The 20,552-nt window shown below is 42.7% G+C and overlaps 2 protein-coding genes across 3 annotated transcripts in view; both read left to right on the top strand.

The window, feature by feature from the left end:
• The window catches only part of KLHL30 (kelch like family member 30), a 42,273-nt gene extending 35,334 nt beyond the window's left edge, over positions 1-6,939 (top strand). For both annotated transcript variants that reach the window (XM_072143254.1, XM_072143255.1), the window contains exon 8: positions 5,248-6,939. In XM_072143254.1, the coding sequence (XP_071999355.1) occupies positions 5,248-5,499 (252 nt within the window). In that variant the 3' untranslated portion in view covers positions 5,500-6,939. The remainder of the gene's footprint in view (positions 1-5,247) is intronic.
• A 1,346-nt stretch (positions 6,940-8,285) lies between these two features.
• Positions 8,286-18,845, top strand: ERFE (erythroferrone). Its single transcript, XM_072139603.1, has 8 exons — positions 8,286-8,679; positions 10,434-10,640; positions 12,848-12,953; positions 16,187-16,332; positions 16,405-16,513; positions 17,259-17,343; positions 17,451-17,529; positions 18,493-18,845. The coding sequence occupies exons 1-8, from the start codon at positions 8,554-8,556 to the stop codon at positions 18,589-18,591; spliced, it is 957 nt and encodes a 318-aa protein (XP_071995704.1). The 5' UTR covers positions 8,286-8,553; the 3' UTR covers positions 18,592-18,845.
• Positions 18,846-20,552: the final 1,707 nt, after the last annotated feature.

The raw sequence follows: 20,552 nt of genomic DNA, 5'->3' as shown, positions 1-20,552 counted from the left end.
TTCCAGGACCGTGCCTGCTGTGGACTGCTTCCGATTCGAAGGATTACATCGATGACCGACAGTTCTAACAAATAAAATGGTCAACGAGGGTGTGTCTGCGTTTTTTGTTCAATAAAATTTTCTGAAAACGGTGTGATTATTTATTTTTTTGCGACACTCTTCATAGTTTGCCATAGTAGTGGTGCCGGCTAGATGACGGTGCTCATTACTAAGGGCTGGCCTTAGTGTTTGCCTTAATTTTTTTGGCAAATTCACACTAACGCCCATACCATTACCCCGGTACCCACCGCCACCAGGGGTGCCGGGAAGAGCCGGGTACAAACCAGTACCTGACCGTCTATAGATGGTCAGGTGTTGGGGCGGCTGCAGGCTGTTATTGTTGCGCTGGAATAGCCCCCTAACAGTGACCTATCCCAGCTCAGTAATGGCAGGCTGCTGCTGCTTTTTTGTATCAGGCTGATTTGAAAAATAGGGGCACCCCATGCCGTTTTTTCTTCAAATTTTTGACAAAAATATGCGTGGGGTCCCCCCTTTAAAGGGGGCTCCCAGGCTGTTTCCCCCATTTTTACAAAAAAATGGGGGGGAAAAACGGCATGGGGTGCCCCCTATTGTTCAAATCAGCCAGATACAAAAAAGCAGCAGCAGCCTGCCATTACTGAGCTGGGATAGGTCACTGTTAGGGGGCTATTCCAGCGCAACAATAACAGCCTGCAGCCGCCCCAACACCTGACCATCTATAGACGGTCAGGTACTGGTTTGTACCCGGCTCTTCCCGGCACCCCTGGTGGCGGTGGGTACCGGGGTAATGGTATGGGCGTTAGTGTAAATTTGCCAAAAAAATTAAGGCAAACACTAAGGCCAGCCCTTAGTAATGAGCACCGTCACCTAGCCGGCACCACTACTACGGCAAACTATGAAGAGTGTCGCAAAAAAATAAATAATCACACCGTTTTCAGAAAATTTTATTGAACAAAAGACGCAGACACACCCTCGTTGACCATTTTATTTGTTAGAAATGTCGGTCATAGACGTAATCCTTCGAATCCGAAGCAGTCCACAGCAGGCACGGTCCTGGAAGACAAAAATAACACAAACACACAAAAAAGGGCACGCAGCCACAGGGGAGGACATGCTCGTTGTCTAGGGGTCAGGGGTAGACATGCTCGTTGTCTGGGGGGGGGGACATGCTCGTTGTCTAGGGGGGGGGGCATGCTCGTTGTCTTGGGGGGGGACATGCTCGTTGTCTAGGGGTCAGGGGGAGACATGCTCGTTGTCTAGCAGGGGGAAATGCTCGTTGTCTAGGGGGGGAAATCCTCGTTGTCTAGGGGGGGGACATGCTCGTTGTCGCAGTAAAGGGGAGGGGTCCTATGGAGCGCAGTAAAGGGGAGGGGTCCTATGGAGCGCAGTAAAGGGGAGGGGTCCTATGGAGCGCAGTAAAGGGGAGGGGTCCTATGGAGCGCAGTAAAGGGGAGGGGTCCTATGGAGCGCAGTAAAGGGGAGGGGTCCTATGGAGCGCAGTAAAGGGGAGGGGTCCTATGGAGCGCAGTAAAGGGGAGGGGTCCTATGGAGCGCAGTAAAGGGGAGGGGTCCTATGGAGCGCAGTAAAGGGGAGGAGTCCTATTGAGCGCGCAGTGAAAGCCATAAAAAACACATTTGATATTTTCCTTCCCGCTTCCCAGTACAGGGCCTGGAATATTTAATACTGTCACTAGGAAGTATAATTTGTTACGCAGAAACAGGCCGCACACAGCTCTGTACGTGGAAAAATAAAAAAGTTATTGATTTTTGAAAGTGGGGAGTGAAATATGGAAACGCAAAAATTGTTCCGTCAGAGTAATGGAGCAGGCGGCCGTGTATGACCATTCTGCTCCATTACCGTCATAGAGCGATGACATGGACCTTATGTGGACCCCAACAGACCCCTTGTTTTCATGATCTATGGGGGTCACATCACTGAAACCCCCACACATCAGCAGGTTAAGCCCTGTCCTATGGATAGGGCCTAACTTGTATTTGTGGGAAAACCCCTTTAACCCCTTAACGCTCTGCGCCGTAGCTCTACGACGCAGAGAGTATAAGGAGTGTATGAAGAGGGCTCACGGGCTGAGTCTTCTTCATACAAGGTGGGGGGTTTTGCATGTTGCAGAAAACCCCCACCGCTAATAACCGCAGTCGGTCATTGTCGCCGGCAAAGTCTTTTTTACGATCGCTGTGCCCCCGAACGTCATCGGGGGCGGCGATCGTTTGCCGTGGTAGCCTCGGGTCTTCTTTTGACACGAGGCTACATGGCTTCTGCAGGTTCGTTACAATGAGCCAGAAGTATTGCAGTATATGGTAGGAGCGATCTGACCATCTAGGGTTAATGTACCGTAGATGGTCTAAGAAATAGTGGAAAAAAAAGAAAAAACAGGTTTTAAAAATAAAAAAAAATTATAAAATATTAAAAATTCTAATCACCTCCCTTTCCCTAGAACGGATATAAAACATAATAAACAGTAAAGATCACAGACATATTAGGTATCGCCGCGTCCCAAAATGCCCGATCAAAATATAAAAACGGTTACGGGCGGCGGTGACCTCCGAGGCGGGAAATGGCGCCCAAATGTCCGAAATGCGACTTTTACACCTTTTTACATCACATAAAAAATGAAATTAAAAATGATCAAAATGTCGCACAGACCTCAAAATGGTAGCAATGAAAACGTCGGCTCATTTCGCCAAAAATGACCCCACCCCCAGCTCCGTGCACCGAAATATGAAAAAGTTATTAGCGTCAGAAGATGGCAAAAATTTTTTTTTTTTTTTTGCACACATGCGTTTAATTTTTGAAAATGTATTAAAACACAATAAAACCTATAAATCCGGTATCACCGCGATCGCACCAAACCAAAGAATAAAGCTGAGGTGTTATTTTGAGTGCACAGTCAAAGTCGAAAAAACTGAGCCCACAAGAACGTGACATGTGCGGTTTTTTAAAAAATTTTTTCCACATTTGGAATTTTTTGCAGCTTCGCAGTACACGGCATGTTAAAATAAATAACATTACGGGAAAGTAAAATTTGTTACGCACAAAATAAGCCCTCACACAGCTCTGTACACGGAAAAATGAAAAAGTTATGGATTTTTGAAGTTGGAGAGCGAGAAATGAGAGAAAAACCCTGCGTCCTTAAGGGGTTAAGGGATTAAGTATATGGTACAATAAAAGCAGAATAGAAGGGCACTGGGGGGGTTAGGGATGGGGGCAGGGGGTCTATGGAGGAAAGTGTTTAACCCTTTAGCTGCTGCCTGCAGTCACTGTAGAGTACCTGTTATCACACTGCAGCAGCTGCACACACTCGGCTCTGCTTCATCAGACGAACTTCAGTGAGGAGCAGGAGGAGGTGGGGGCAGGGAGCCATTGATGTAGCAGTGCTGGAGAGTTCCTGCCTGCACGGAGGATGATCCCCTGGGGCTGCTGTGCAGGGGCAGTGCAGAGAATATGACACTCTGCACTGCTCCATCCATCCATCCATCCATGTGCCTGCAAGTGGCAGCCTGAGGACAGGGAGGGCTCTGCCTCCCAGGGGAGGGGATGGGGGAGGTGCCGGCTCTGCAGCAGACAGCCCGGGAGCTGGAGAGGAGGAGGACGCTGTACCCCGCCCCCTGGCTTCTCTGTATCCTGAGCAGGACGGGGGCGGGACTCGGGGGCGGGACTCGGGGGGGCGGGACTCGGGGGCGGGACAAAACGGAAAAATCCGTGAAACCGCAAAAAAACCGGGACTTTCACTTAACGGTCCGTGCAGGCGGGACAAGGGTTAAAAAACGGGACTGTCCCGCCCAAAACGGGACGGTTGGGAGGTATGCTTAAAGGGGTTGGCAACTTTATCTCATGGTTTTTTTGTTATGTATGTGTGGGGAGGGATATTAAGTAATTTACCAATGTGCATCTATTAATAGTTCTGCTCCGCTTTCTTGATATGTAAAGTGAAGCCTCCTGTCCTTTACCTCATCAGCCGGACATACCTGACCATAAAATGGCTGCAGATGGAGGGTCATGTGATCTCAATCTGTCCTTGAACAATCGCCCTGCCTATAAATACTCTCATAAAGTCCTGGGAGTGCAATTGTTTATGGACAGATAGAGATCACATGAACCTCCATCTGCGCCCATTTTATGGACCGGAATTTCTGGCTGATGAAGTAAAAGACAGGAGGATCCACTTTACATATCAAGAAATTGGTGCAGAACTTTCAATAGATGTATATTGGTAAATTACCTAATATCCTGCCCCCCACACTTACACACATTAAACATTATGAGTTCAACAACTTTTAACATGTCAGAGACAAGTCCAGGACTTATTTCCAATGGCCGCCAGCATTATCTTTGGTACTTTCATGGACAGTGAATGGAGTGGCAGGACCAATGCTGGACATGCTACTCCATCAATTAGTGAGAACTATTAATTTGATCACTGGGGTATCAGCACTCGGACTCCCATGATCACAGTGTTATTCCTAACCTGTGGGTAGGGGATAACAATAATACTTGGTAAATCCCATGTAATTACTTATACACACACACTTTTATTTCAATGTTTCATAACTGCATTTCACTTGTTTTTATTATGGGGTTTTCATGCAGCATTTCTAGTGTCTGTGAAAGCTTATAGAGATACATATTGGTAAAATGGCAAAAAAAACACCATTCGAAAAATGCAACAATAAAAAACCAAACCACTGTATAATATCTTTACACAAAATTTTCTTTACAGGGAAATAAACACCATTAATCAGACTAGATTGTTCTGCAATCGTAAATGTTAAAAATAGATATACATTTATGTATAATGAAACGGATAACCCCAAGTAAATGGCACGGTGACTTAGTGGTTAGCACTAAAGCCTTGCAGCTCTGGGGACCGGGGTTCAAGTCCCATCCAGGTCAACATATGCAAAGAGTTTGTATGTGGGTTTGCTCCGGGTCCTCTGCTTTCCTCCCACACTCTAAAACATACTGGTAGGTTGATTAGATTGTGAGCCCCATTGGGGACAGAGACTGATTTGGCAAACTCTGTGCAGCGCTGCGTAATCTGTGTGTGCTATATAAATAAAGTAATTTTTGTAAATGGGGCTGATCTGCAATATCAGGCACAAATAAAACAATACTAATTTACTAATCTTAAAAATGTGGGATGTGTTGCTGCATAAATCACTTTTTCTCATTGGTCAGTAATTGTCAGTGTTATTGTCTGTTTATCTCTTTAGGTGCAGCTCTTACATACTCTTCACGAGAATGGAGGCATGACCACCGTTGGCTCTAGAATCTATGTGACAGGAGGTCACTGGCACGGCATGGCTCGGGAGTATAGTGTGGTGATGGAGTCCTATGACTGCACTTCAGATACTTGGACTCGAGAAGGAGCACTGCCGAGCCGATGGATGTACCATGGTTCATCGGCCATCTTTATGGACACTTCAAGTTGGACAAGTGCGTTTCAAGGACATGCAGAAGTTTGATGTTACAAAAAATTATCAGCCACACACAAGCGTGTAGTAAAATAATATGAGCGCTTAGTTTATAAAATGGCTCCAGCTTTTGAAATTCTGAACTGTATTCAGCAATTACCACTTGCCAAAAGTCTGACCTATAATCTGGTGGATATTGCCGGGTGAATTCCATTTTACTGCTTTAAATTCTATCCACACTGATATATTGAAATTTTTATATGTTTTTATATGATTTTATGGCTTTTATTACTTCAAGCTTTTAGAGAGTGAACAAAATACAAATCAGAACATATGGTCACTATGCATTTTGCTTTTGCATTTTAATAGGTTTTATTCTGTGTCTATTTGATATCTTTTACTCTGCTGTTTCACGTATTTAATACTTTTTTGGCGAACTAAGGCTTAGTCCATGAAATGTAAATTGTTTGACACCATGTAAAACAGTGGTGTCAAACATCAGCCTTATGGGTGTCAAACAACAAATTGGCAATGCCAGCATGGACGGACTTTCTCCTTACTACATTACCCAGAGGCAGATTAAGACTACCGTGGGCCCTGGGCTGCATGAATATTATAATCCCTACAAGTCTGGAATCGCTTCCTACATCTGGTACTAGAATCAGGTTCTTGGAGAATGGAGGATGCGTCCCTTCTGTCTGCTTTTAATCTGCTGTTTCAGGATCCTTTGAGGACCTTCAAAGGTCCTGAAATGGTTCTTGTGTACATGTGTATTGAGAGCATGCACGGATGTAGGAGGATTTCATGGGTGAAGGTCCTTCTCAGTATAAAATTTGGTCAGTGGTTTTGGTGGCTATGAGCTACCGCTCAAACTGCCTATGTTATAGCATTGTGCTGAGATACATGCAAGGAGTTTAAGGGAGGTACAATGGATCTGAAAGCTATATCTCCTGCCGATACTTGTACAGATAAGGCCTCATTCACATAAATGTGTGTACGTGCAGGACGCAAACAACGGACCACTTACTCCGCCAATGTCAATTGAATGAGTCTAGTCAACCAAGTGCAGAGGTCATGTACTAGCCACACAAACTGCAGCTTTCTCATGACCCCATATCCTATTAGGTCTGTTCACCGTGCATGCGCCGCACCTCACCACACTGTGAATGTGCTGAGTGACCATGATGCAAATTACTGTGTAGGTCCTAATCCTGCTGGTTGCAGCAAAATCACCCTGACCGTGACTAATAGAAGGCTCAGGTAGATATGTTGCAAACGCGTTGTGCATCTGGTGTACTTTGTGATAACCGGCTGGGCAGGATAACGCCAATATGATCCGGGTTTGAAACACCTTGGGTAACACTTATAAGCTTAAAGTTTGAGTTCATAACGAAAATAAGATGCTGATGCTTTGAAATGCGTCAATCTTCATTTTGTATCCACTTGCTGTATGACTATGTGAGAGTCAATAAAGATATGTCATTTTATTTAGCCATCTCTGAGGCTGATTTCAATGCAAGGTTTGCCATCCAAAGTGAGGAAATGAGTCTCCCACATCCAGTGGTAACATCCCTCTATAAAGGGCAGAGTCTGTGATGACTCTCATTCCAGGGACTTCATTTCAAATGTGCCAAGATCTAACTCGTGTATTTCTCTATAATAGGTTATCTTTCTTATGTTACCTGTCAGTAAAACACTGACAAGCAACAAAATACAATAAAGAAGCGATGGAAGCTCTGCAATGGTAAATGATATAAAGGGTAAAAATACATTTTGGGCATGACCAGGCAAAGAAACGTCAGGACAAGTGCAAAAACATAGTCACTAACTTCTAGCTGGTAAAATTTATGTCCTGCCTCTTGGGAAATACCTGAATTCAGCTGGGATTTTCAATAGCTCCATTATTTTTTGTGCCTGAACAAACCCAAGAACAATGTCTGAAAATTTAAGACAATCTCGGTGACTTTGAGAATGTTGCCAAGAATGCAAGAGAAAATTGCCTTTTCAGCTCTTTTTTAACTGTATAATTGAAGGATTCTAAAAATCTAATATATACTAATAAGTAAGTTTAGCTCTATGGATCACCTTTTTTGCTTTAGCCTCAATAAATATATTCCTCTTTACCCCTCCTTTTCCTGTCTTCAGTATCATGCAATGCTTCTCTAGTTTCCTTCCTAATGTGAGTGGGTGCATTATCTACAGGAGCCTGTCCGGCATACTTGGCCTTGTCTTCACACATGGTTGTAACCTTACCATTTGTCCCTGATCCTCTTATGTTGAATGCTCCTTATGTGAAAGCTCATCAGTCTTTATGTACACACAGTAGACATGCTGGCCTTTCTACAGTAAACACTCGTCTTCACAGCGGAGACAGTGTTTTTGAAAAAGCTGAAGGCCATATTTTCCAAAAGTGTGAGTGATTGGGAACATGTGCATAGCAACGCCTGTGTGCTCCTCGATTCATACACTGAAGTGTAAGACAAATATCCTGGGTAGTACTAAAAAGATGATTCCCCAGTGGGTCTCTCCGGGACGAGTCTTATTACAACTGTTCCCCCTTTAAAGTACACAACTAAGAGGAACTTTGGTCACAAGCAAATACTGACACAGAACTTGCACAAAGTTTAAGACCACCTAGAGCCAAAAGGGAATTAAGAGCCATGTATTCCTACTGTCTGCATCTTAAAACTTTACACTCACTCAAATTTCTTCTAACTCTGTTTCTTGGAACAAGCACTCTCTGAGCTTCTCAATATGTGTGCGTGTGGGGCGTTGGGTACTGTTATCTAAACTGAGAGGACAAGACAGTCACAAGAAGGAGATACTGCCAGAGCGGAGACAACCGCACGGGGGACAACATTGACCTCAAAAAGCAGCAGAGTGTGGGGACAGAGTTATCAAGCTACTTTTTATTGAGTATGAGTATCATATTAGTATTTTTTCATTCATTTCATGAGCAAATTTAACATAGTTGATCATTTGCAGAGAGCATCCTGAAAAGATCTAGCCTAGAACATCATTGAGGACACTTGTGTGTGAACCTCCTTTACTATTGTTTCCTTATATTCGTGATTGAGTATATCAGCAGCTATTACAGTGAGTGCAATGAATGCAGACGCTAAGCCTGTCCCCCTGCGTTGCGTGCTCATGACCATTACTATGGGGGTCCTCTTGGTTCTTCTCAGTGCCTGTCCTGCCTGTACCCATAAGAACAGAGGATCTAAATTTGAGGTATGTCTTTTTTACATATTTTTAGATATAATTATAGATACTTTAGTGAAACAAAGTTGGAATAGGTTATAGTAAAATTAATTTAATATATTAATTTTTGATATTACATGCTAATCTTGGGTAATATTTTATTGTAATTTGAGTTTTATTTTCGCTTTTATGTTACATTTGAGCTTCTTTTCATATAGATAGGTTCACAAAATACACAAGTAAAAGATTGAGATTTCTCTTGTCCAGATCTGCCATATGCCACAAAAAAGATTTTTGGTGTGTATCTAATGGTGAAAGTGAAGGTGGGATGACTACAATCTCTCCACACAGACGCTCAGAACCATCTCGCTTTAAGCTGGAGGTTGGGCTCACAGTCACTTAAAGGACATTTGAAAATTTTGGAATCAAAAGGTTAAATCATAGGTTTATATTTTGCTAGATTTAACAAAACATTTGTAACCACACAAAGTTCAATACAGTGAGAAGTTGGGGGAGGTGCATAATATACAAACACAGAACCAAAAAAAGTTTTGTAATTTCTGATACAATGGAATCTAAATAGCACTAAAACTGACCATCAGGATTAACATTACGATAATTCTACCAAATTGAATTAAACGTGGTATCGGGTTCACTTGGAGAGGATGTCAAATACATAAAAGGAGACACTACTGCAAAAAAAACACTAATTTAGAGATCTACAGATATATTGGGGGGAATGCATGCATTTATTACTTGTGTGCGCCCAAAATAATCATTTTTTCAGACTTTTCGTTTCTTCTCTGAATGTGGGTGCAGTTTCACTGATTTAGAAATTGTGCTTTATTAGTGAAGTTGTCTTTTTAATTTTTTTTTTGCACATTTTGTGTTACTGCTTAGACCAGATAAAGGGTGGTCTCAATTTCAGACCCCTTCGGAAAAGCTGCCACATAAAGGTAGGAACGTGTAACAGAATAATGAATAAAGGGGGAAAAAACAGAAAGTCTGCTTAAGATAGATAGATAGTTACATAGTTAAAGGAAACCTACCACTACGGATCTACCTACTAAGGTAGATCCGGTGGTCGGTGCATATAACGTATATAAGGATAGTCCTTTTTTGGGCTAATCCTTTACTTCTCTCTTTCTTTTCTAATCTTTAATCAGGGTAATATGCACATTTTCTAAAGAGGCTACTGAGGTGTGGAGTAGCCGGAGCTGAGGCTACGCTGTACGGCTTCTCCACGCCCCAGTAGCCTCTTAGATACTCCTGCCTAGACACCTTCAGCCCGCAGCTACAAGGAGATGTGCACACTCGTCCGTGAAGCCGGAGTTATGCGCATGCGCAGTAGCTCCGGCTTTGGAGCCGAGATCGCACAACCACTGGCCTGTGTTTTGCGCATGCACAGAACTCCGGCTTCACGGACGAGTGTGCACAGGTGAAGATGTCTGGGTAGGAGGATCAAAGAGACTACTGGGGCGTGGAGTAGCCTCACAGCGTAGCCTCAGCTCCGGCTACTCCATGCCCCAGTAGCCTTGTTAGAGAATTTGCATATTACCCTGATTAAAGATTAGAAAAGATAGAGGGGAGTAAAGGATTAGCCCTAAAAAGTGCTCTCTTTACATACGTTATATGCACCTACCACCTATAAAGGTAGATCTGTAGTGGTAGGTTTCCTTTAAAAAAGACATAAGACCATCCAGTTTGGTTAATGTTCATAAATAGTTTTAACATTGATCCTCTAAATATGATATATTTCCTTTATTTTGTTTTTTATGTCATAGGTTACCTCCATCACAGTTTCACCCTCCTTCGGGATTCCTGTGCTAACCCCCCCTGAAAAAAGTGACCCCACAGTGGAGAAGGTTTTGAGGAAAGAGACAGGAGCACAAACTCACAAGCTGTCCCCCAAATACTCCTGGCTGTTTTTCCTGAAGAACTCTGACCGTGAAGTAAAGCATAAACGAAGAGGACATGAGGATTCGTTACGAGTAAGACATTCTGTATGCATGACATTTACAAGTTTGTGTATAGAACATCATCTTCTGTTACTTGAAACAACTCAAAATCACATAATTTAGAGATCAGAAAATGATTATTCTATAATAAATCCTAAGCAGTGCTACAAATTTTGACCATGACTTCCATGAATAATTTTAAAGGGAACGTGTCACCACATTTGCACATATACAGCTAGTGACAGGTTCCCATAGAGCCCTATTAACTACCTGACACCCTTATATTAGCTGAAAATAGTTTCCCTTACATTCACATAAATCAACTTAATGTTATATTCCCTGGCATCAGAGAATGCTTGTCCTGCTTGGTGACCCCTCCCATCTACTCCTCCCCATGCCTTTTCTCAGCATGCCATGTGACATCATTAGCCTCCCAACATTAGCAATCTGTACACCATGCATATATCTGATCACATGAAATCACAGCAGCCTCCATGGACTTCTAACTCTCCCATTCTCCATGGAATTCTACATCTCCCTATGTGCCATGGAGTCTGCTGTGATTCAATGTGATCAGATATAAACATGAGGTAGATGTTGCAGATATAGAAGGACCTTAGATGATGTCATCCTGGTCATATAATAAATAAATCTACTTTCTGTATCAATTCCTTGCAGTTTTCTAGATCTCTGCTTGTTGTTCTGCTATTGAAAACTTCTATTCTTACTTCCAGTGAAGAGAAATCTGTCCATGGTCTTGTGATGGACATGCAGGTGCACGAGCCGTTATTATCACAGAGAGTAATCATATATGATACTAACCACTCGTGCACCTACGTGTCCATCACATGACCATGGACAGATTTCTATCCACTGGAAGTAAGAATAGAAGCTTTCCATAGCAGGACAGCCAGCAGAGATCTAGAAAACTGCAAGGAATTGATACAAAAAGTATATTTATTTATTATTTGACCAGGATGACATCATCTAGGGTCCTGTTACATTTGCAACATCTTCTTCATCTAACAACATCTAAAGCAAGACAGCAAGCAGAGATCTAGAAAATCGTGAGGAAAGTATATTGGAATATTGTATAACTTATTATTATACAAACCATACCAATTATTTGCCCAAAGTGGACAACCCCTTTAAGTGCCCAATAATGTAACAGAGCTTTCCATACAGCAGAATATCATAGTCTGTCCATCAGGAACAAGAAGGCAGGGCAATGCAAGTAAAATTTAGCATGCCGGACTCACTTAGTTTGCTGTCACATGGTGCGACGTTGATCTGTTCTTGGTGCATTTTTAAACGCACTGAAAACACATGTGGTTTTGCATATTGACCATGCGTTTGGCTGGTTTGAATCTGTTTTTCTTCATTTGTGGAAGTTTATGCTGCTGTGAAAAAGTTAATACAGGATTCAAACCAGCCAAACGCATGGTCAATATGCAAAACCACATGTGTTTTCAGTGCGTTTAAAAGCCAAACGCATGGTGAACATGCAAAAACTCATGCGTTTTAAAACACACACGCTTTCAGTCCATTTAAAAACGCACCAAGAACCCACCCTGTGACAGCACCCTAAGTGTGATGGACTCACATCAGGCAAGTTGCCGATAAGTTTACAAACTAGTTTTTGTAAGATAATGGCAATGTTTTTATAAAGATGTCTTGTCCGTGTTATGTCTGTGTTTTTTGGAATATGCAGAATCTGACAACTCTTGTAACCTGAGGGGTGCAGAGGGTGTGGTAGTAACAGGGTCCAAGAGGCTTAGGGTGTAAGGTGTCACTTTCCCATATGAGAAGACAAGTACTATAAACCACTCATTATAGTCGGGGTCTGGCACAGACTTTGCTCTGGGGTCCATCAGCATCAAATGACACCACTGCTACTCCACATTACATGATCATGCCACTAGGAAAGACTGTGGCAGGGTATGACATCATTAAACTGCTCACTTTTTAGAGTTAATTCACAAGTAGCAGAGTTGTTGCAGGAAATGTTGTTGATTGCTTTATTCAGATTCATCATGATGCTGACACAAACCTTTTCAGATACATGGAATTAATATTTATTCTTTTTTTACAATAAATGTTTAAGAACGTACAAAACCAGAGTGTTTATGCAATAACAAAAACAAATTGGAATTATTATGTTTTTAAAGTTTTAAAGTGTTTGAATTTTGGATTATCAGTGTGTCTGTGTTATTTGTTATATAATTCTTCTTTACTTTCAGAATCATCACTCAGGCCCAATTGGCGCTCCAGCACCTTCAAGACATCATCCCGTCAATCATATTTCCAGGGAGAAGAAACTTTCCCAATTTTTGCAGCTCCTGAGCGGTGCGTAAAGTTGTTACAAGCTTTCAAACTGAATATATATATAGTGGATGTGGCCAGGAACTGTGATTGTGGTAATCTTTATAAACTTGTTATGTAATAATAATAATGAATAATTATTTATATAGTGCACACAGATTACGCAGCGCTGCACAGAGCTTTACAAATCGGTCCCTGTCCCCAATGGGGTTCACAATCTAAGGCCCCTTCCACACTAGCGAGTGTGATGCGATGAACTTGCATCACACTCGCAACGCAAGCTGCCGGGAACGCACGGCCCGAACGCTGCACCGCGGGAGTGAACTGACATGCTGAGTTCACTCCCGCGGTGCAGCGTTCGGGCCGTGCGTTCCCGGCAGTTTGCGTTGCGAGTGTGATGCGAGTTCATCGCATCACACTCGCTAGTGTGGAAGGGGCCTAATCGACCTGTTTTGGAGTGTGGGAGGAAACCGGAACACCCGGAGGAAACCCACACAAACACAGAGAGAACATACTATGGCCTCTTCCTTCTAAAATCAACTTTTAAAATTACGTTGAAGCATAACAATAAACAGAACAGTATACAATACATACATATAACAATGGAGGTAACATTAGTGTTGAAATAAATATTAAGAAAGGATTGCAGCAGGGCACACAGGGTCACTATCAGAAAAAATGAAAAAAAAAAGAAAGTAAGGACCATCTATCCATAGGTGGGCAGCGAACCCAAGTATTGCAAAGTACCCAGTGAGAGGAAGTGAGTGACATGGCTATAATGCGTTCCTGTTGTGGGTTACTATGAGGTAACATGGCATATCAGAAAGTGATCACAGCGTCGTCCTGCCTTAAGATGTTGTATGGTGTGAGCCATAAGAGTTTGTCAAAGAAGTGAACTCCAACACAATCATCATCTCATGTCGGGAGACTAGGCATTTAGGAGTGATGCAATGGTTCACCTCCATCACTGTGATCCTAGTGCCTCCTGCCCTTAGGATATCAAACCAATAGAAAACATAAAACAGAAACATAAAGTAACAACCCTAGACACACACATTAGGAAAAATACACGAGGGGAAAGAAGACACTTAACAGAAAGGAGGAAAGCAAGCAGATAGATGGCGAGAAGTCAAAGACTCTAGGCCCCGTATAGGTCCCTGAACTCCTGGGAATCATTAAAAGCCAGCCATGGGCCCCACACCCACATGTATCTCTCCTGAGCATCCTGCTCCACTGCCGCCAATTTCTCCATGTGAGACAAAGCCAACATCTCCTGATTCTAACCTTTAAAATTATGATAAGGGGCTTAAAGGGCGCTATGTGGTGTAGCTTTACAGCCTGTTACACTGTCCTCCCCTCAGCCTGATGTACTTTCACACACAGTGGGAGGGGGAGAAGTGCTCCAGCACAGTGCAACAGCCTGTGAAGCTACAGCACTGAGGGGCTCTAGTAACATTCCCCAGGAAACCTTCTGCCTAATTGGCATAATTTTAAAGTAGATTTTAGAGAGAAGGAGGCCATGGATAACAAATATAAGAAGATTACCACAGTCATGGTGCTTGGATCTATGAGTAATGTCCCTGGTTTATCATGATGGAGTTTGATAGCAGATTTCTATTACGGCTGGAAGCACACACCCATGGTCTGTCTGTGAAAAGCAGGCAAGATTTCATGAACTGACCACAGTGCACAGTAAGTGAATCTGTGCATCATAGTGTCATATACAAGGAGTCCCAGCTTCCACGCAGATAATGATTATGGTTTGGCAATACTGATGTATGCATGAGGAAGCCAGGACTCCTTGCATGATAGACCACTATGATGCATGGAGTCCCCTATTTGCAATGTGATCAGTCCATGTAATTTAGACAGCGCACAGTCCATTTCTTTTACAGCCTGACCATAGTTGTGTGCTGTTATCAAAAGGTAGTGCAGATGGCCCAATCACACCCAGGCCCAAGGTGTCTCTTCACTATACAGAAAGATCAATACGATAAATTATACATCATAGGTGACAAGGGCTGCTACAGATTTTTTATCGGGCCCAAAAGCTTCAAGCTAAACATCACAACTCAATCCTGTAACCCAAGATCTAGAAATAGATAATCCATAACCTGTTCCCATCTGCCCCACATCATTGTTACCTAATAATCTTCTTGCAAAGAATAACTAATAGAGCCAAATACTGCACAAATCCACATCATGTTCATAATTCTACACGGAGAAGCTGCAGATTTGGGCCACTAACCCACTGATAGGAATATGACATGAATTATAGATGACATCTACAGCAGCTTCTAGCTCATGTACACTTGAGATTCTGGCTTATAACAATCCTAAAATTTGCCAAAATTATTAAAGGGAACCTGTCACCAGGGACCTCATTTTCACTAAAGACAGGTTACAGAAGTTCATTACAGCTGCAGTGCAAATATGTCTTTCTGCCTTTTCTAAGCATTTGCATTAAAATATAATTATGTGTCATAACTTACCTTGCTCCCTGACAGAATCCTCTGTGTAGTACCAGGGGTTGGGCTTTGGTTTGGATGCATTTCAAAAAACAACATGTGACTTGTCTGTGCTTCTCACTCCTTAGCCCCCACCTTTGTGCTCCTGTACAGCTCCTTCCTCCTGCTCACTCCTCAGCTCTTGACCCCCACCTTTGTGCTCCTGTACAGCTCCTCCCCCTGCTCACTCCTCAGCTCTTGACCCCCACCTTTGTGCTCCTGTACAGCTCCTCCCTCCAGCTCTTTCACAGAGGTCACCGCCTGGGGTGGGAGGAGCTATACAGGAGCACTAAGGTGGGGCTGAGAGCTGAGGAGTCTGCAGCACAGATAAGTCACATGTTGTTTTTTGAAATGCATTCAAACCAAAGCCCTGTGACTTATCAGAGGATTTTGTCAGGGTGCAGGGTAAGTTATAACACACAATTATATTGTGAATGCAGAAAAGAGAAGGCAGAAAGACATATTTGCACTGCAGGTGTGATGGGCTTCTACACATGCTGGTTGCACATGTACCATGGTACTCTATTCACCATGGCGCTTATGGAGATAGTTGGAATGGTTATCTCTGTGGCTTCCACAGGTAGTGAACGGAGAGTGGATATGTCTGGCCGGCTGCTTCTTTCATTTGGGGTACAAAGAACTCCTTTAATGATAAAAGCGAAAATATGTGTTGTGGGTTTCAAACTTTTCATAATGCTGTGAATGAGCCCAGATACTGCACGATAACACAAAAATGTTCTATCCTGACAGACGCTCTTCTGAGACAGAAGGATGGGGATCATTATCCGTCTCCCAGTGTGCTCCCTGCCAAAGTGCCTGCAGCCTTCACCTGCAGGAGTGTCAGTGATATTCCCGTGGAATCTGGGGAGACGATGGAAATTCAGAATTATCACCGGGTGAGTGGTTGGAGACAGGTATCTGAAAGTTTTTTGGACCAGTACCAACATCACTATATTATTTGCTTGCAGCCTCTTTCAGAAGGATCCTTCTACAGAGGAGCTGGCCTTAACGTAACCAGCGGGCGATATACGGCTCCATTCACTGGACTTTACCTCTTTTTTGCAAAACTCCAAATAGGTGAGTGACAGGAGACATATAAATCAAGTGTAAAAGGCTGAGCAGGATGAATGAAGTCTGAATGGGCTTAGGTGATGCTCAGGTACGTCCCCCCTGGCGCGGAGGTGGCGTAACAAGGCAATAGGCACAATTCCTGTCGTACAAGCCCCCACAAATCGGACTGGAAGCTAGCCGTTGTTTCCATGGCTAACGCTCATCCCCATGTATCTCTATGGGCTCATACAGAAGGTCATTATCTCTATGGCCCTATGTATGAGTTGACTACTTTACATGCCAATTATAAAGCAGGTCCAAGGGCGTAACTAAATGTGTGTATATGAGTGAATAACTGCAAGTTTATGTATATAAAAGTGTGTGTATATGAGTGTAGTATGTATATTTTTAAAGGGCATCTACCACCAGGACGAAGGACTATATGCAAATTAACCTGAGGGGCTCCAGGCTTCATTAACACCTGGAGCCCCTAAGGCTCATTTGCATACAGTCTTTCATCCTGGTGGTAGATGCCCTTTAAGCAGGAAGTGGACCCCATTCAGAAGATTTCTATGGGGTCCTGCCTCTCCTAGTTATGCCCCTGAGCAGGTCCTATTCCCAGAAGTCTTTAGCACATGAGCGGACCTCACACGCCCATGACACAGGTGCTGCAACCATCAAGATGTGATTGACTGGGGACAACATTGTCCCCGTAGTCGTGAGAATCAGCTTGCTCAGTAAATTGAGTCTTAAGGTTTCTGTCTACTTGCAGATCTTCAGAAAAATCCCCAGCACCGGGATCCCCAGGGCTTTGTGCATCTCCAGCTCTGTATCCTGTCCCTGTGCCAGGAAAATATGTAAGTATATGAGCGAAATAGATCATTTACAAAAAAACAGAGCAAAATATGAAGACAAAAGTTGGGTCCAGACACAATCATGAAATACAAGTATCTTCTTTTACTAGGTCTCTGCAGCAAGTAGGCGGCTTTATCAGCAGAGAGGATACAGCTACCATCACGTTAAATGGAGTCTTGTATATCCAGGTAAAGAACAGAGAATATAATATCTTATCAGACACTGCACCTTGTGTGAATACAATCTTGGACCGACTGTCCACTGGCAGATGGGAAGACATAGATAAGCCGCATCGTATTAGGATACTCCAAGGACCACCTTAAACCTGCTAATGGGATGGATTTACAATTTTGGCTACAAATCTGTACATTGGGTAAATCAAGGATTAGGGATGGGAATAAGAAATTCTTAGGCAATGTAGCATAAGGCATGAACATTGTTCGGCCCTGAAACGGACCTGTATGTTGGTCCGATCCCACGGGCTTGACGCATCACACAAGACAGAAGTCCTTGCATCATAAAGAAATATGATGCAAGGACTCACTGTCAACCTGGGAAGCCTGCAGTGCAGACACTGTACAGACTATTACAGTGTCTGTCCTGCAGTTCAGTTGACAGACAGCGATCTATAAGTAATGACCAATATGGTGTATATAAAGAATTATTATTATTATTATTATAAAACGCGTCAGATGATATATGCTATCCATATGTTGTTTTACTTTGAAATTACTGACTATTGGGGGAATAAAGCTGAAGCCTTCGTTTTTGATGGACCTTCAGAGTGCTGACCTTGTACATAGCCCTTTGGGATGCAGGATTTGCAGTGCCATGTCTGTGTTATATAGACTATAACACAGCAGAAATCCAATCCTGGCGAGATGGGATGTGCAAATGTAACAGTACAGGATCTTGGAATACAATATTGTATTTTCCAAGGGGTTATCCAAAGGTGTAAAAACATGTCTATTTTCTTCCAAGAACAGCTCCTCTCCTGACCCTGGGTAGCACGTGGTATTGTTACTAAACTCCAATCATTTATCTACAGATGAGCAGCAGTACCAGCACAAACCATGGTCAGGGGTGGCGCTATTTTTGCTTGCAGCCAGACAAGCCCTCTAAATAATCTAACCCTCCTTTATTCCCCACAGGCGGGACAATATGTGTCACTATTCTTCGAAAACAGGATTGACTTCTGGATGGTGCTGGTGAAGGAGTCCGACTTCAGCGGTGTGCTCCTAGGACAGTGATCCATGGGGTTATTGTATGAGATACAGGACATATATCATCCTATTTTCTAATATAATTTAATAATTTGTGTTAAATGTGTTATAACTTAAAGTATGATGGCTACAGTTCCAGTGAGATATTTCATTGTATGTATTGGAGGAGGTTTCTACTGTAAAAGTCGTCATTTCTGCTCAATAAAGAATGCAAATTATTTTTTTGATTAGAAGACAAGGCAACGCCCCTCCAGAATACTCAGATCTGTCAGTCAGTCAGAGAGCGGATCATTTTTTAAGCTTACTAATTATATAGATACAACAGTATATAGGTAGTTATATATGTAACAGTATATAGGTAGTTATATATGTAACAGTATATAGGTAGTTCTATACACTCACCGGCCACTTTATTAGGTACACAAATGCCTTGTTGATGCCAGAGGTCAGAGGAGAATGGGCAGACTGGTTCGAGCTGATAGAAAGGCAACAGTAACTCAAATCGCCACCCGTTACAACCAAGGTAGGCAGAAGAGCATCTCTGAACGCACAGTACATCGAACTTTAAGGCAGATGGGCTACAGCAGCAGAAGACCACACCGGGTGCCACTCCTTTCAGCTAAGAACAGGAAACTGAGGCTACAATCTGCACAAGCTCTTGAACATGACAATGAACTCAAATGGCCTCCACAGTCACCAGATCTCAATCCAATAGAGCATCTTTGGGATGTGGTGGAACAGGAGATTCGCATCATGGATGTGCAGCCGACAAATCTGCAGCAACTGTGTGATGCCATCATGTCAATATGGACCAAAATCTATGAGGAATGCTTCCAGCACCTTGTTGAATCTATGCCACGAAGAATTGAGGCAGTTCTGAAGGCAAAAGGGGGTCCAATCCGTTACTAGCATGGTGTACCTAATAAAGTGGCCGGCGAGTGTATGTAGCAGTATATAGGTAGTTATATATGCAACAGTATATAGCTAGCAATTAGAGGGATGAAGCGGCACTGTGAATACGGATTATATCCAAGGGTAGGGTGCAGGCTTGTAGAGGTCCGACTCAAGGATCCCAAATATCGAATAGGCAAAAAGTAGGGAAGCCGCACTCCGTGTCAAATAGGTGTTTATTTCACCAGTGGAGATTACAACGTTTCAGCTATCTCAATGTAGCCATTTTCAAGTAATAGCATCAGTGTTACTAGGCGGGTTTATATCCCCCGCAGGATGTGACATCATCAGTGAGCATACATAGATAAACAATTCATAATGTGACATTGTGGTCCAATTATGGTGTACAGATAACAATAGTGAATACACAAATCATAATGAATCAATACTCAATAAATGGATAGATAAATATTGCCACTAGGCATTCATCCCATCACGCCTAGTGGCAATATTTATCTATCCATTTATTGAGTATTGATTCATTATGATTTGTGTATTCACTATTGTTATCTGTACACCATAATTGGACCACAATGTCACATTATGAATTGTTTATCTATGTATGCTCACTGATGATGTCACATCCTGCGGGGGATATAAACCCGCCTTGTAACACTGATGCTATTACTTGAAAATGGCTACATTTAGATAGCTGAAACGTTGTAATCTCCACTGGTGAAATAAACACCTATTTGACACAGAGTGCGGCTTCCCTACTTTTTGCCTATTGCAACAGTATATAGGAAATTACATATGTAACAGTATATAGGTAGTTATATATGTAGCAGTACCCACTGTGAGGTTCTACCTTCAGATCCTAATAACAACTACAGCAAATGATATACAATATTCAGATAATTGGCCAAGAGCAATGAGATCACTAAACGGCAGTTTTTTAATTGTAGATAAGAAAGATTTCGGTGAGTTTATGTCCAAGTGTTCTTTAATAAGCAAAATCTAAACTAAATCAAAAAAGGTGAAATCACCTTTGCTGACTTTGTCACTTTTTCCCTATAACTGTTGTAGGCTGATAGTAA

The sequence above is a fragment of the Engystomops pustulosus genome, chromosome 3, assembly GCF_040894005.1.
Source record: "Engystomops pustulosus chromosome 3, aEngPut4.maternal, whole genome shotgun sequence".
Taxonomy (NCBI): Eukaryota; Metazoa; Chordata; class Amphibia; order Anura; family Leptodactylidae; genus Engystomops; species Engystomops pustulosus.
This window is presented reverse-complemented; position numbering and strand designations above follow the sequence as displayed.